Source organism: Artibeus jamaicensis, unplaced genomic scaffold (genome assembly GCF_021234435.1).
Source record: "Artibeus jamaicensis isolate MK-2021 breed Jamaican fruit bat unplaced genomic scaffold, CSHL_Jam_final contig_2170, whole genome shotgun sequence".
In the NCBI taxonomy this organism is placed as follows: domain Eukaryota; kingdom Metazoa; phylum Chordata; class Mammalia; order Chiroptera; family Phyllostomidae; genus Artibeus; species Artibeus jamaicensis.
Window position 1 is genome coordinate 138926 of NW_026521445.1, and position 16636 is coordinate 155561.

General features: G+C 42.5%; 1 protein-coding gene across 1 annotated transcript in view; it reads right to left on the reverse strand.

The window, feature by feature from the left end:
* The window catches only part of NIBAN1 (niban apoptosis regulator 1), a 122225-nt gene that overhangs the window by 69084 nt on the left and 36505 nt on the right, over positions 1–16636 (reverse strand). Inside the window, exons 2-3 of the mRNA XM_037145690.2 lie at positions 5806–5936; positions 2849–2980 (exon numbers count right to left, since the gene is read on the reverse strand). Of these exons, the coding sequence (XP_037001585.2) occupies positions 2849–2980; positions 5806–5936 (263 nt within the window). The remainder of the gene's footprint in view (positions 1–2848; positions 2981–5805; positions 5937–16636) is intronic.

The window sequence follows — 16636 nt, forward strand, 5'->3', positions numbered from 1 at the left end:
GGCCGACTGGTGACTAACGAGACCATGGGCCAGGTGACTGCAATCATGGTTGCCATGGATTTTCACCAAAAACAAACAAAAAAAGGTTGCCATGATGAAGATGCCACCACTTGGCCCTGGGGCATGAGACTGTTTTACAGAAATGTGATCTAGGGTGGAAGGGCATTATCACAATAGCAGAACACATGCCAGCCAGCAGACAGAAAGCTCTGTGGTTCAGGAAACACACAAGAGGTGCAAGCATTGCTAAGACACTGGGAAGCATTTATAAAGCAGAGAGGCCCACAGGGACCCCAGAGAAGGTACAGTTAGGTGGGCGCATCTGATGCTGACGGCAGGGCTTGAGTCGAGGCAAAATTTTGAGAATGACAAGCTAAAAGCCAGTTGAGAATTGACACAGAAGAACTGGGAGACCCAAAATATAGCGTGGACTCTGGGGAATAACTGAAAGAATGTTGATCAGGGGGCCACATAATCAGAGTAAGAATAACACACTCTCCATCAACAAGGCAGTGATGGAAGAGACTCAAACAAAACAAACTCTCGCATACCTAAGAAGGTTGTTTCCAACTGCTACTCAACTGCTTATGAGCATCAGGGACCCAGAGAGAACTGAAAGCTGTGTGATTGACTGACCTCAAATCTGAATTATGTTATTTGTTGTAACAGGCCCCAATCTGGGCTTTTATAAGCATTACATTGCTTAATCTTAAAAATGACACTATGAATTAGCGATTATCTCCATTTCACAAAGGAGAAGAGGGTTTAAATAACCTGCCAACGGCCCATTGGTGAGTAGATGACAAATCCTGTATTCATACTTGGTCTGTCCAGTCCAGTTCAAGTCCAAGTGGACCAGTGAAATGATTATCAGCTGAGACTGCTTATGTTTCCTGCTCGATAACCACCCAAAACTGAACCCTCCATAAAATAACCAGCAAGTTGTAGGTACTTCATGTGTAACTGTTAGGTATAATTTTTAAGAACAAATTCTTCTATAAATGAAAAAATGCCGTTAATAAAACTTAGAGGAATTATGGCAAGCTGCATGGTATTTTTCTTAATTTCTAAGTTTTCTTTAACACTTCTTTATTATTAAATTCAGTAACTATCTCTTAAAAGTCCAAACAGGAGCATTCGAAAATGATGAGCAAAAAAATATTTATACTTGGTTATTATCCATTTCAGTAACTATATCTTAAAAATCCAATCAGGTTCATTTGAAAATAAGGAGCAAATAAATTGAAAGTTGAGGGAGAAAGCTTTAAAAATAAAAAGAGGAAAAACACCCATTTTGATTCAAAATGAAACTTCAGTTAGTGCCAAATATGGTGAAAATCATAATAAATCCAAGAGGAAGCTCTCTGAGTGTTTCCTCCCAATGACCGCATGGCGAGCGTACCAACAGGTGCCCTGCATTGGTCTCTGCCAGGGCTCAGTCGCATGCTGAGTGCTTCAACGCGCTCCTCTGTCTAATCGTGAGCAAGGGAGCACGCTGACCATTTGACAGATGAGAAAGGTGAGGCTCAAGAAGATTTATAACTAATGAAAGAACACATCGAGTACCTGATAAAGGTGTGATTCAGAGTCCCCCAATCTTAACCATTACACCATACTGCCTCTTTGCAAGCTTCCCTGAGAGGACAGTGTAATGTGTCATACAAAATAAAAATGATTTGTCATCATCATTATTATTTGTAGTGTATTGGGAATTGGCGTGGGAGAGCATATCAAGAGTTGAATAAAATCTTAACATAGATAAACAGAGAAAATATTAGTTAATGAGTGTTGAAAAGAACAAGGCTACTGAAGACAGCATTACCTGGCTACATGTAGAATAAGTTTACATTGCATTTTATTTCTATTTTCTGCCAGAAATGGGAAGGAAACATATTGATCTATCAGCCTGAAACCTCCCCCTAAAGGTTTAGCACCAGGAATATTGCTCAGAGTATCCGTGGTGGTTACCCTGGCTGCTCTTGGAGTCAAGAGAGCAGAGTTTTTGATGTTGCTACTTTTAACTGATAAATAATAGCTATTCATTTCAAAGGAAGCTTGAGAATCTATGTAGATTTAACGCATGTACGGTAGGAGATGTGAACAGAATCGTTGGGATCATTCAGCCTAACTCTCCAGTTTAACTGAAGCTCAAACTAAACTTTGGTTTCCCAAGCTCATGGCCCAGTGTTCCTCCCTCTATAGTATTATACTCTCCACGGGGGAAACAAATGGGAACCCATAAAAACTGACGTCCTTCCAGGTGCTGGGCACTTTGCATACGTTATCTCATTTTCTCCCTATGTTCACAGACAAGAAAAATAACGTGATAACCAAGAATTCGTTAAAAGGAAAAAATCTGTAAATATATGCTAAGTAAGTATATAAAATGTCCTGAATTCCTAGGAACTCATGCAAATTCAACCACAATCTTATTAAATAACTCCTCAGCCACCTGTCCTGTAGGAGGCTTAAAGAATGGGAAGATGTGGAGACACAGAGCTAAGGGACAGATACCAAGACAGTGACCTTGAAGCCGAATGATTGCAGGAAAGGCTTCTGCACTGGTCACCCGTACAACCTATTTCCACACTCATTTGCAATTGCTTGTTCAAGGTCTGTCTGGTCCACTAGACTGCGAACATCTGTCTGACCTACTGCCCTGTGCCCAGAACCTCTCATGATGTGGCGTATAGTAGGCGCTCAGTAAACATCTGTTCCCTGAAATGAGCACCTTCTGGAGAGTGAGGGCTTCTTAAAACCATCAGTTCTGAAGAAGAGGGCATGAAAATCAATCCACCGGATTTGTAGGAATATTGCAAGAACCAAGGGTAACAAGAAAATATCTCACCTCTTTGTTCTCATAGCTTTCCACAGCAAAATCATTTTTAACCACCACATATCTCTCCTTCCATTTCTTTATGTCTTCAGCAAACTGGGATAGTTCTGCTTCATATAACACAGTGCCAGGGTCCAAGGGTGGCTTAAAGAAGATGAATACGGTTAGTCATGATAATAGAAGCTGACATACTGCGCTACCATGAAGGCTGTCGATGCACGTCAAGGACGATTTCAGGAAACTGTCTTGTGCTGAGATCCTGGAGAAGTGGCTGCTTTTCCCCTCCGCCACACTTCCCTCTCCTACTCCACCCGTCCAACCGCACATATGTGTCTTATTGATATTGTTATGGCTTTCATTTCCCTTCATTATGCTACAGAAACAGAAGCAAATGGTGGCAGGGGTTATGGTAATAAGGTTACACCTGGTATACATGTGGCACTTAATAAATCCTTGATAAACTCTGCGGAGGAGAGGGAGCAAAGCAGTTAAGTGTAAGTTGCAGAATTCTATCCTGACACCAGGCATATGCATCGGGTTTAATTCCCCTAAGACAGGAGAATTAACGGGCTGTTCTCCTATTCATCACACCTCCAGGCAGCCTCAGGAGTCTGTGCTGAGTGGTTCTCCCAGTCCCCAAACCGCGGGGACCCAGGCTGCACACCCTGAACCGGTACCTGTTCTCAAGGAGACAACGTCGGCTCTCTGATCAAAGAACAGGCAGGCAAACCAGCACCGCTCTGCCTCTGGTGCTTAAAAGTCTGAGGATTTCTCGTGAACTCTGGTGGCCCAGGTTCCATAGGCGAGTTTCTGGGAGACTCCCAGTTAGGTCTCCCACCTGGCTAACTGTGTCCGGACTCAATCCCATCCTGCCTCACAGTGCAAATCCTGTTTTATCTCAATATACAGGAAGGGACCTTCTGTCTTTCCTGTGAGTTTATTTCTATGTTCCCTATATTAGAAAAATCTTACCACCTTTAGAAACTCAGCCCTTCACTTCAAAAACTGCACTGAGAGTGTATATATGCTAATCTTTCTAAGAACGGTCTGAGGGATGAAATAAATTCCTTTCCAGAGTCCGGGGCTTAATATTCTGTCCTCACAAATAATAAGGCAGTCTCTTATCTTGCCTCATTAACAGGTTGAGAGGACCTCATTTTTTCTCTCTACATGAGACCTAAACCATATATAAGCTGAACTCTTTACAGTCCTTATATGTAGCATTTCTTAAGCCCAGGCCACTGAAATCAATTGATACGCTTGTTTAAAATGTGGCTTCACCGGAGACTTAATATAACAGAATCTCTGGGGAGTATGGGCCAGAATGTGTGTCTTAACAGTCTCCCTGAATTTTGAGAATCACTGTTCTGTGGAGATGACCATCAGTTATCCCTACGCACCCAGGCCACTAAATCCACTGGTCACCTGACTCAACCGCTTGGCAGTATGTGATCCATTTCATACCCCCAAGTTCCAGAAAGTCCTTTTTCTTGCCTTCCAGAACATTTCACTTCCATGGCTTTTCTCCTGCTCTGCAGGCTATTTCTTTTCTGTCCATCTGGCAGGATCCTTCTTTTTCCGATCCCAACTATTGGAGGGGCCAAAGGCTGGGCATGAAACCTTTCTTTCCTCTCTGTTCTGTCTCAACCAGATCCTTCCCAGTTATAAGCTAAGAAATCCCAGATTTCTATTCTCTAGCTTCACTCTCTCCACGGAGCTCCAGATCAGGGGATTCAACTACCTCCTCAATATTTCCACGAGTATATATTCAATAAGTGTCTTAAACTTAAGATGCCAAAAGTGACCTCATGTTTCCCACCCACTTCCAACTCCTCCATCTGAAAGGCACCTCCATCCAATTATTTGCAGGAAGTCATTCCTGATTTCTCTCTCTTCTCTGTTCTCTCTAATCCAGTCCATCAGCAAGTCCTATCAGCTCTGTCTCAACCACCTTGACCTGGACCTGTCCTCATAACCGCCACCATCACCACCCCAGTGCCATTGGCCACCATCCCTCTCCTGAGCTGCTTACGTTGTCCTCCTCGCTGGTCCCCCTTCTCCCCCTCTGTCCTTCCCCATAGTCTTCTCATTGTAGAGAGACCAGAAAGATCACTTAAAATTAGAAGTCCCTCTGTCTTCAATACCTTTCAGTAACTTCCCACCACACTTAAAATAAACACCTGATTGTAGTCCATGCGTCCCACATGGTCTAGTCCCTACCTGTCACTCTGCAGTCATTTCTCATCCCTGCTCCCTTGCTCATACTGCTCTCTGCACTCCAGCCTTCTGATGTGCCCAAGGCTGCTGCAGGGTCTCTGAACTGGTCATGTCATGTGCCCTGGTCACGTCATCTTCCCACAGATGTGCACACAGCCTATGCTTACTTCACTCCCATTTCTGCTCCAATGTCGCCCCCACAGGGGGCTTCTCTGACCATCTTCTCTAAAGTAAGCCTCCTGCTTTATTTTTCTTTGTAGCATTTGCCCTCACCTGACATCACCTGGGAGTCATTTGTTCATTTGTTGTCTGTCTCCTACATTTGAGTATAAATAGGAAGACAGAGAATTTGACTTCTTCCCCTGTTGGAACAGGGCCTGGCACATAGTGGGTATCAATAGTGATTTGCTGAGATCATGGATAATCATTATAATGGAGCCCAAGAAAAAGAGTAAGTGACTTTAAACAACTGAAGTCCACTACAGCAAGTCAAATTTCTTGATATCAAAGCATCAATGTGGGGAGAACATATTAAAAATGGATCATGCTTTTTTTTTTTAATAGGGATTACACCTTTGACAAAAATTCATACCTTCTAACTCCCAGGTAAATAGAGTGTTTTGAGCATGAAATGATTTGAGAGCACACTTTTCAAAATCAGCCCTTCGAATGATTGTTCCTTCCAGATCTATTATGAGTTGTAAAGCCATGCTCAGTGGGAGAAAGACGCACGCCAAGAGGCCCTGCGTTACCTTGGTCTTCAGAAGCTGTGATGTCACATCTCTTTGCTGTTCCACTTCACTCCGCACGTGATTGCAGAAAGCCACCGAGTACTGGCGGCTGTAGTAGGGACTGAAGTTTTTGATAGCAGCCTCAGTTTTCCCTGGGGAAACATGAAAGTCAGAATTTAGAAATGTAGCCTGTCTCACAATAGACACATGTCTACCTCATTCTGTAATCACTCCTCCCGTCTCCCTCACACCGCTGTCCCCCAGGAAGGTGTTGGTCCACGTGCCCTGAGAACTAGGCCACGTGTGGCACATGCCTTTATCTCACCCCTTGTCTGAGACCATCCTGAGGGATTTTGTCCCCAGGGACCATCCATCCATCCGGGGACCAAGGGAATTTTTCTTCATTTTACATCAACAATGCATTGCCATAGCCATAATTCAACATCCTTCCAATCCCCTACAACTCCTTCTCTCCCTCACCCTGTTCTCACTTCAACTGGCTCTTCATTCGCCTCCGTCATTCAGCTCCTGCACAGCAACCACCCCAAAGTCCACCACTTCAGCTCTGCTCTCTCCTTACTCCATTTGTCTTCAGAGCCCCAAGGTTCCTCCCTCTTGTCCTGCTGGTCCACAGCCCTGGATGCAATAGCAACAAACTACTTCTAGTTCTGGTCCTGTGTTTCTGGTTTAATACTTTGTGTGGGATTCAAAGCATCATCTAATTACTGTGAGGTGGAGAGAAAAGCTTTACGAGTCCAGAGTCCTGAGTTCTGGTCCCAATTCTACTAAGAGAGAAACTGGCTATGGGACCTCCATCAAATCATTCATTCTGTCCAGGTTCTTGTGTCCCTAACTCTAAAGGGAAGTGCCAACCAGTCCACCCTGTTCTTGGAATCTATGTGAAACTGAAGCATAACCATGAATGTTCAGCAGACTCATAATGGTGACCAGTGACCACAGTATGGTCTTTCAGTGCTAGTAGAAAACAAAGCTGAGAAACAACCACGTGAGGGCAGCTTGAGCACTGGAGATGGAGAGGGAGAGCCAGGCACTGGGAATACTCCTGAGCTTTTCCAACCTGTGCTGAGCTTTAGCGAGTAGGGTAGTTGCAGAGGGAGGAGAAGAGAGGAGAAATAAGGGAGAGAGGGCAAGGGAGTATTCCCAAGCAGATTAGAAATCTTCACAATCTTCCAAGCACTTGCTACCGAGTGTAGAAATAAATACAGGTTCTTCTGACTGTGCTTAAGAGCTCTCAGTCCTTGGAGTAAGATAATGGCCTGAGAAAAAGTAAACCTGATACAACATTCTGAAATACTTTCATGTGAATTTGGCATAATGTTCGTTTTCAAACTTGATATTATTGTCTACAGAGAAATATTACACTATAACATACTGTCAAGATTTGTCTAGAGCTATCGCACGTATAAAATTTTAAAAATAAGTAAAGAGTTCTAATCACATAGATTGAGATACTCAATACAAGAACCTTGAATCCTTATGTGCAAACCTCTAACCTATAGTAATAGCCCAAAACGCCCATAATCCATGAAAATTCTCTTTATATGGAGAAGTCTACTTTAGCTCAGGCATTTAGATCTCATGCTATATACGAGGCAAAGGGAACTTCTTGCTTATGCCCTCAATAAAAAGATATTTCCTGACCATATTTACGGGCTTTAATAGTTGTTAATTGCAAGGTGCCGTGAGACCCACTAATAATGGGTTCTGTGGAGTTGCAAATGAAAGCTCCTATAATTTGAGCCAGGCGAGCTTCTGCTTGCTTTGTGAGTTTATGGTATTAGCAGTAATCAATATTTACATAACACTTTAATACACTCAGGCTTTGTAACTGTCTAATTGGGTATTATTTTCATTAGCTTTTATATAGTGCATAAGAAGTAAACTTCAGTCCCTTTGCCTATAATTTGTTTATATAGGAGTGGGACATCCTTAAGAATTCCCATAATGAGAATGGGTCTCACCTCACTGAAACACAAACAATTAACAAAATTTGCCCTTTGGACCCAAGTAACCACTATTTTGTCTTGCAGAAGAGCAGCCTGTTAATTTCTGATGCTGATTTTTGCACTCCTGCAAGAACTTGGATTTAAATGAAAGGAGACAGCAGTTATTTTACAACGAGCTCTACAAAGCCTTGAAAGCTGATTTCCTGCTCCGTCACCAAGCCTCTTAAAGGATGCCCAGCTCCTACGAAAGTGCTACAATGCCACCACTCCCTCCTGATGTATGAGAAAAGTGCCTTTGTGATTTGAAAATTGCATATGGTACCATCAACGCATCATCCACCAGGCAACACTTATAAAAAAAAAAAAGGGATACAGCTTCCTTGGGGAATTATCCTAATAACTGGTTCAAAATGGGAATAAAACAGCTAAGAACATCACAAGTTCTAGGGGAAAAAAATGTAAAGGAATTTCCAAAATGTGCCTAGGTTTCAGATTAAGCCTATCTAAACCCAAATAAAGGAAAGCCCAATGTAGGGATCTTGACCCTTTGAGAAAAGCCTCACACTAGAGCAACATGTCACTGTGGTTAGGACGATGGACTCTGGAGTCAGACAGACATGGGTTTGGGTCCCATCTCTGCTATTTACCAGCAGTGGCATCTCATGTGGCTTCCTCTTGTATAAAATAAAGACAAGAGGAGCCATTTCATAGTGTTATTGTAATGACATGAAATAATGTGGGAAATGGCTCCGCACTGTCTTTGGCACATAGAAAGTGTTTAATAAACCACAGTAATTCAATCGATGGTGATGATGGAGCACCAGAGCCAACTACCAGGAGAATGTCCTTCAGCTGAACTAAGAAATCGAGGAGAGGCCAAGAGCAGGTCGTCTACTGCAGCTCTGTACCCGGGGCCATCCTGTGCAGCTGCATCGAGAACAGGGGTCCCACTCATCACAGGCTCCAAACAAATGTAACCTACATTTTCACGGATGTTTCAGGAGCACTTATCTGGACATCAGAGGCCCTCAGTGCATCCCTGAATTGAAACCAGTGAAATAAAATGTTGGCACGAATGAGCCAAAGCCAAAGCACGAGTTAGGAGCTGTGTTACATCGAGCCCCTCTCTCTATGCCTCAGTTATCTTGCCTATAAAATGGGGATAGTAAGACACCCGTTTCCACATTTTGTCTCCATCCCCACTCCTCTTCCCAATTTAGAATCCTGTTCTCTTTCCTAAACTATTTGTAAAACGCAGGGCCAGGCCTTGCACTAAAAGGTCGTTACTCCATGATACAAAGACTAGAACCAATGGTAGGGCCAGGCTTTGTCCACACTTTGTTACAGCAGCATTTCCGGTCCATATTTCTTCCAAACCTCCTCACTGGTTACTGCCTGTGCCCGACACTGTGTTGCTACAACTAACTCCACCAGGTTGCTCACAACACCCTTCGGGATAATTGTCACTAAAGTTTAAAAAAGCCGCTTCTGCAGCTCTGACCACAACATTCGGCTTCAGCTCAACTCCATCAACGTTAAGAAAAGTGGCTTCTGGCCCTTTTGCAACCATTTGAATTCAGAGAGATTCAAAAGCTCAGCGCTGCTGTTTGCTTCCTTCTCCCTGAGGCCCACATTCAATCATCAGATCTTGCCTCCTCTATTTGCACAGTATTTCTTGAATCCATCCCCCTTTCCGCATCTCCGCACACCTTTAACCAAGTCTTTTATCGTCTTTTTAATATTGCTGTAAAGTCTCTTCGTCTGCCCTATGTCACTATCACAGCAGCCCCAAAAGACTGGTGGTGTCCAGTTCTAAAAGAGCAACGGAGAAATCAAAACCCATGTGGGAGAAGGAGCGATGCTGCTGTTACACAGACCCTGGAGGATTGTGGGAAATAAGCCGCAGTGTGGGCAGGGTGGCAGAGGTAGGTTCTGGGAAGCATTGGACCGAGAAAGTGTTGGACCGAGGACTGACGGAGCAGAACAGAAGAGGCTGAATCCAAGCCAGCTGCCGCCGTGCCACTCAAGGGAAAGCTGGCACGAGTCACGGAGGCCCGAGGTGAGAGTGGGGTGCTCCCAGGGAACTCTTTGAACGCCGTTAGAGTCACCCCTCCAGTCGCAGAGGCACGATCCTCTGTGTCCTGCTCTGACAAGTTTCACTTGTCACTACCTTCGTAAAAACCTTCAACAGCCCCCCATTGCTACTCCCCAGGGCAGTAATCACTTAGTCCAGCCCCAAAGGCCCTGTGACCTGGCTGGCCTTCACTGCCCTGACCTCCTCCTACCCCTCCTACTCCAACTCTACTCCTTGTCCCCTGGACATGCCCATCCTTCATCCCTCCATCTCCCCAGAAGCGCTCTGCCAGGCGCTGCCAGACCCTTCTGGCCCAGAGGGTAACCGCAGCCCAAGAAGAAGCCTTTTTGGCTGTCTTCAGCTGAACGCACTCTCCTCTTGTATTCTCCCGAAACTGTGTACCAGTTTGCTACAGCTGTTTAGATACAGCTTCTCTCTCCTCCAAGGGGACACTGTATCTATGGACCCAGCAAATATTTGTTGGGTGAACAAAAGAATGGCTGTGTCAATATTTAAGAGGAAAGCAAAGTACAATGCCTCGTAATCGTGGGACCCATGTCAATACCCCGTGAAAGGAGAGAGGCGCAGTTCTCCGCTCGGGTACTTATTATTACAAATATGCACTCTTGAAGTTCAAGTGTTTGTTTTTGAGAAACATCAGACTCTTACTGATTAATTCCTTTCAAGTTTTTAAGTGAATTTTGTCCATGAAATTATAGGTGGGAAATTGTTTACCAACAGAAGCTTTTCTTTCTTTTGCTTGAGCAGTCTGTAAACACGGGGATTGTATGATATGAAGGTCTAGGTAAAACTACCATGAAGTCTGAGGAGCCCAAAAGATTCGTATAGCATCTCATTCTAGAAGGTTCTTTATTAACCTTACAGTTCTGTAGTGGCTCAACTCAAATCTAGTCTTTCTCATTCGTTCTCTTTCTTGAAAGATACTGTCTACAGTGGATTGTCCCTGGGTTCCCCATTATTCCCAATGTCAATGTGACTATATGATATATTACAGAACCTTCCCTGAAATACGCAGATTCTCTCCTTATTCAATCACTTTTAGAAAAGTGGCTCATAAGGACAGAAAGATATCAAAAAGTCCAAACACTATTTTGGCTATATTTCCTTCTAATTCCTTTTACAATTATTTTAAAACAGTTGAGTTTATTATATTTTATATCCAGTTTTATTTATGTAACATTTCACCTCTTGGTTTTTTTTCTATGACATTACCAAAATAAATTAACATTCTAAAGATGTTACATTTTGTGCTACTATGGAAGAGAAATATATCATTTAAAAAATAGGTTTATTTTAACAAAGTGGGAATGTCGGCAAATCCACCTAGCAGAGAGTATTATTTAAGCCTTTGGAACGGTTTTTTAAAAGCTGTTGAGGTCTCGGGTGAAGATTAATTTGGGGAAACAAGGAAGTGCCACTAAAAATATTTTTAATCCAGCATATTTATAAAATAGCATATATTATCCGCTACTGTTTATTTTCCCTAGAGTTTCTCAGGTCATAAAAGCTTAAAAGTCCTGATGAATTATAGCATCAGCTTTATCCACAGGTTTCTAAGCACCATCACTTTGCACCTTAGGGTGGAAAAACCAGAAATCCCAATTCAGGACAGAAAAGCACAAAAATCTAATTACACAGAATAATGCCCAGGGGTTCTCTCTTTCTTCTAGTAAATGCCTTAGAGCAGTGATTTCCAACTTTTTTCATCTCATGGCACACATAAACTAATTACTTAACTTCTGCAGCATATCAAAAAATTTTTTTTCCAATCTGACAAAAAAAATAACAGGTATAATTCTGATTCATTCACACTGGTCAGCTATTGTTATGTTGGCTATTATCATTTTTTTTACAATCTAAGGAAAAAGAAGTCAGTGCCCCTGACTAAATAGTCAGGTACTGCATGTTTTTAAAATTCTTGAGGCACACAGGTGTGCCCTGGCACACTGGTTGAAAAATCTCTGCCTTTAGAGAATGGGAATAAATTTCATCATAATTTAACGTGTGTGTGTGTGTGTTTAAGCACATTTATTACTGGAGCTCGAGTCACTGATTTTTGCACAGCTTCTACTCTGCAAAGTCAGGAACTTTTCTCGGCAGCAAGTCCCTGCACCACACCCGACAGAAACTTCACTTTGAGCTAAAAATAAGAGACATATAAACCAATTTGCATTCTCTGTGATTTAGTTCAGATATGAATCCACAGAAGAGACACATAAACAGTTACATTCCCCAAAGCTTATATTAAGTATATCAAAGTCATTCCAGGACCCTCTCCAGGCTCAGAAAGCATCTGGATAGAAAGCAGACACGTTTAGGGACAAACAATAGAACCGTTTCCTGGTTTCCAAAACTCACACTCGTGGAGATCCAAAATTCTCAGTCAGGCTTGCAGCGTACTTGAACTTGGACTGTGAGAGACCTCCAATTTTTCCCTATTGCTATTCTAAAAGCAGGCCAACATCTTTAATTTGGCCCCAAAGCTTCGCCTGTTAAGGACATTCAGTGAATCCACATGCCCTTATAGATGCTACACCAGCTCCAGGGGGGGAGGCTGAAGTTAGAAGCCTTTCTACCAGTGATCACAGCCACTGAAATCACTTAAGGATCCCATCTTCCACTACGTAGAAGAACAGTACCTTCACAGCTCAATATAAGTAAGACACACGGGAAGAGGCATTTAAAAAGGAAAAATACACGACTATTTTATAGGCTACAGTTTCCTTTACCTTATTCTATGAAAAAAATACCGTCTTCACTGTGGTCAGCTGTTCCAGAGAACGGCTTTCTGGAACTGGAAGGCTTAAGTCTTTTCTCCCCTTTTTGAGAGGAAGGAACCAATAGTATTGCTGGAAAAATATATATGACCATACTTTTATGCACACATCTTTCTTCAGTCATAATTAGATGGAAGCTAACTCGAAACTTTCTTCCATTTCGTTTGGAAACATTTTCAAGTTCATCTTCCTATCACTTCCCACCATGCGTCCAGTGCTTACAGCACAACTGAGGAGAGTAAATCATGCTCACTCTGCCCCTTCTCGAACCTGTCTAGTGTCCTCCACAGGCGCTGAAGGTCAGCTGTTTTTTTTTTACAGAGACACGAGGGAAGAGTGTGAAAAATAAAATCGAATCAAGCTGATGCAGCTATTAATACGTTTTCCGAAGCCATCACAAGGACTATGAATTCAGGAGGCTTAATAATATTTTGGCCCATTAGACCACTGTTCAGGGTTTTGAAGCAAATAGATCACTAAAATACAGGAACTGAAATAATGAGATTCTCGTTGATTTTTTTTTCAGTCTAATTATAGTCATTAAATTCTTGCTGCACATGTTTTATCAGAGGCTCTCAGATTATTCCCAAATCCTGAAAATATTCTCTGCTTTAAGATGGCAGCATCCATGCAAACGGACACAGCAGTCACATGAAAAGAAATCGGGCCAGACTTAAACCAGGCAACAAGCCTAGGAATTTTACTAAGCGATTCTCCTTCCAAACCAATAAGTTCTGCTGTCTCCTCCAGGTCTCTTTTATTTTCCCAACGATATCCTTTCTTTTTCTTCATTCCACTTTCCACTTTCCTTCTCTCCACACAGAAGTATACCCATCTGAAATGCTTTCTATTATAATTTCTACTTCTCTCTCAAGAATATATACCACTAATGTAAAAAGAAAAAAAATTTCTAGAGAACTGTGTTTGGGGCCCAGATACGTCTGTGTTGTGTTATTCTGGGGATACAGATAACAAGAGAAAAGTGGACTTGGCTGGGAAAATGAAAGGTGACCTTGCTGGGCTTGGGGGTGGGGGACTGGGGAGTCCAGGAAAACGTTCATATACTGTTCGACATACATGCAGGCCAGCTGACGTTCTGAAACTACTTATAAGGCAGATGAGGTACTCACTAGGGAAAATTATCTTAACGGCCCTAACTTATCCTCACAAGAATGCAAGAGCTGCCACAGTGATTCTGGCTCCCATCCACTTGATTTGGTCAGGCTGTGTGGTCCTCCGAATGTGGTTTTCTTGATAACAAACCAAACATCTCCAATAAGAAAGGCTGACCTAGCACAGTCCAAGTTCAGCTTATCACACAGTCAAATTTTGCTTTTGGGACAACGTAAAGACTGCCAGTCAGTGGATCAGTTAATCACCACATTTAAAAATTCTTGAGTAATGTACGAGGTCTGCCCAGAGAAAGTCCAGCCATTGCTCATATAACGAGAATGGTTTGTCAGACATCGATGTAACCTGGCATCCAAGGAGAGTGGACTGGAATGCGCATGTGTGAATAGTGACAACTTCACTGTTCTAGTCAGTGGGGGTGGTAGACACTGTTGAGTGAGCATGTGTGCTGTGTGGCTGTCACATTCAAAATGACTGAGCAAGTAGAACAATGAATCTGCATCAAAGTTTGCATTAAGCTTAAACATTCCTCTGCAGGAACTATTGAAATGATTCAGAAGGCTGCAGCTATGGGCACCTGGTGATTGGCAGCTTCATCACGACAATGTGCCCAATCATGTATCATGTCTCATGCAGAGTTTTTTGGTGAAACATCAAATCACCCAGGTAACTCAGCCCTCCTGCAGCCCAGACTAAACACCCTGCAACTTCTGGCTTTTCCCAAAATTAAAATCAACTTTGAAAAAAAAGAGATTTCAGATCAAGGATGAGATTCAAGAAAATACAATGGGGCAGCTGATGGCATTTGGGACAACCGCGTGAGATCCCTAGGTGCCTACTTTGAAGGAGACTGAGGCATCATTGTCCCCTGTACAATGTTCTTCGCATCTTGTGTCTTCTTCAATAAATGTCTCTATTTTTCATGTTACATGGTTGGCTACCTTCTGAACAGACCTCGTACACTTGAAAAATTATCCAAAAGCTATGCGATGCTCTAAAAACAGAGAGGGAGAGAGAGAGAGAGAACAAAACCACCAACTATTTAGGTATGCCCACGTTCTTTAAAATCACCCCTTTTATTTCTATGGAAATTGCTCTTCTATAAAGTGAGTCCACATAGCACTTGGTAAGTGTGCTAGAACCTCATCAGACTAGCTCTGCTTGAGGTCCAAGCCTCACAAGTGAGACTCAATCACTCTAACTAGTTGTGATGTGCACCAGGCAAGTAGGACTGTAGGTAACTGAGAACACCTCCCACCATGCCCCTAGGAAAGCAGCCTGAGGTCCTCCGGATGGGACGGCAGGCACATTCCAGCTTCCCCACACCCACGAAAAGACCACGGATGATGGACTTCCAGGGCTGGATGGGATGGGATGCTTACTTCCATCCCAGCATCCTCCTGTTTTCAGGTCAAGAAATTAATTGGCCCCTGGTCACAAGTCAGTAATGGGATATTTATGAAAAGAAAAGCCATATTAATGCTTTTAACAGTTTTTTATCTCTAGGAATACTACATTGATTTTTGTGGAAGAATCTGAGCACTTCTATTTTTAGGCAGATATAATCCACTGGAATACATATTGAGTCCCAGCATAATTATCAATTTATTTAATGAATATTAAACTATTGGATTAATTACAAGTGAAAAGCAATACGAATGTTTAGTGCTTCAACATAATGAGTTCTCTCAATTTATCAGCCGCATCAGCATGTGACTGCATTTCAGAAAACACTCCGAAGCACAAGCAAAAGCACGGGGCTCGGGTTTGTCCCAACCGGCAGAAGTTGCCCGCAAGAAGGCAGAGGCCTAGCCGAGCTCCGGGCACAGGGGAAGCGAGCTGACCTTCTCTGCGAACCCCTTAATCTCATCATGTGCTCCAATTAAGCGGCGTCTCCATCTCTATTAAAGCTGCGGTCTTTGCTGGCTGATCGAAGACTCCCTGGGAAATGCACTAAGTAGATTTTCTTATCTACTGATTAAGAATCAGTTTGGCACCCAATTAAGGTTAAAAGGCTTTGCTATGTACCAGCCCAGCCACCTGCAGGCTACTTGAAATGTCCTTAATAAAGTGTCTCTAGTTTCTTTGTGTGTCCACTTATTTGAGCCAAGAGATATGTTGAATCATAGACCATTAATAACAAAGGTTCTGTATTATGCATTGTTTCAAATTAAGAACTACTTCAAACATACAGAACGATAAAGTAACATACATTTCCAGTACCCAGCTGAATACGATCTTAACATTATGCCTTATTTGCCTCAAACATTTTTAAACAAAACAATGCAGCCACATTTGTAGCTGCCCCCCCATTCTGCGCCCCACCCCACATCACTCATAGGCACCACTATGCTCAGAGTAATGTCTATTCCTTAAATCATGTTAGACTCTTACCGTATGTGTATGTATCCACCCATAATTAATAGCATTGTCAAGCATATTTTCAAATTTGACTCTTCCTGTCATTCTGTAGCTTGTTTTATTTTTTACCCATATTATTACAGATAGATAGGTCTCATGTATCTCACATATGGGCTATTTAATTCTAGTTTACTAATGTAAACTGCTGTCTATACTCCTGATATATACCACAATTTATTTAACTTTGTTGATGGACCTCCCACGTGTTTCTTCTCTTTTGCTCTTCTAATCAATAGTGATGTGAACCTACATGGCACATAAAGGGGAGTGATGTTCCAGAGTGTGTGTCTGGAATAGCAGAGTGAAGACTGGGCATCTGCTCCTGCACCCAATTTCCTAAATTTCTCTCCAAAGTAGCTGCGAAATTCACATGCCAATAAGAGTTTCCTCCTCCCACATGCTTAGAAACTCTAGGTCCTGTCCTACTTACACATTGGCATCTATTTTGATAGATTTTTTAA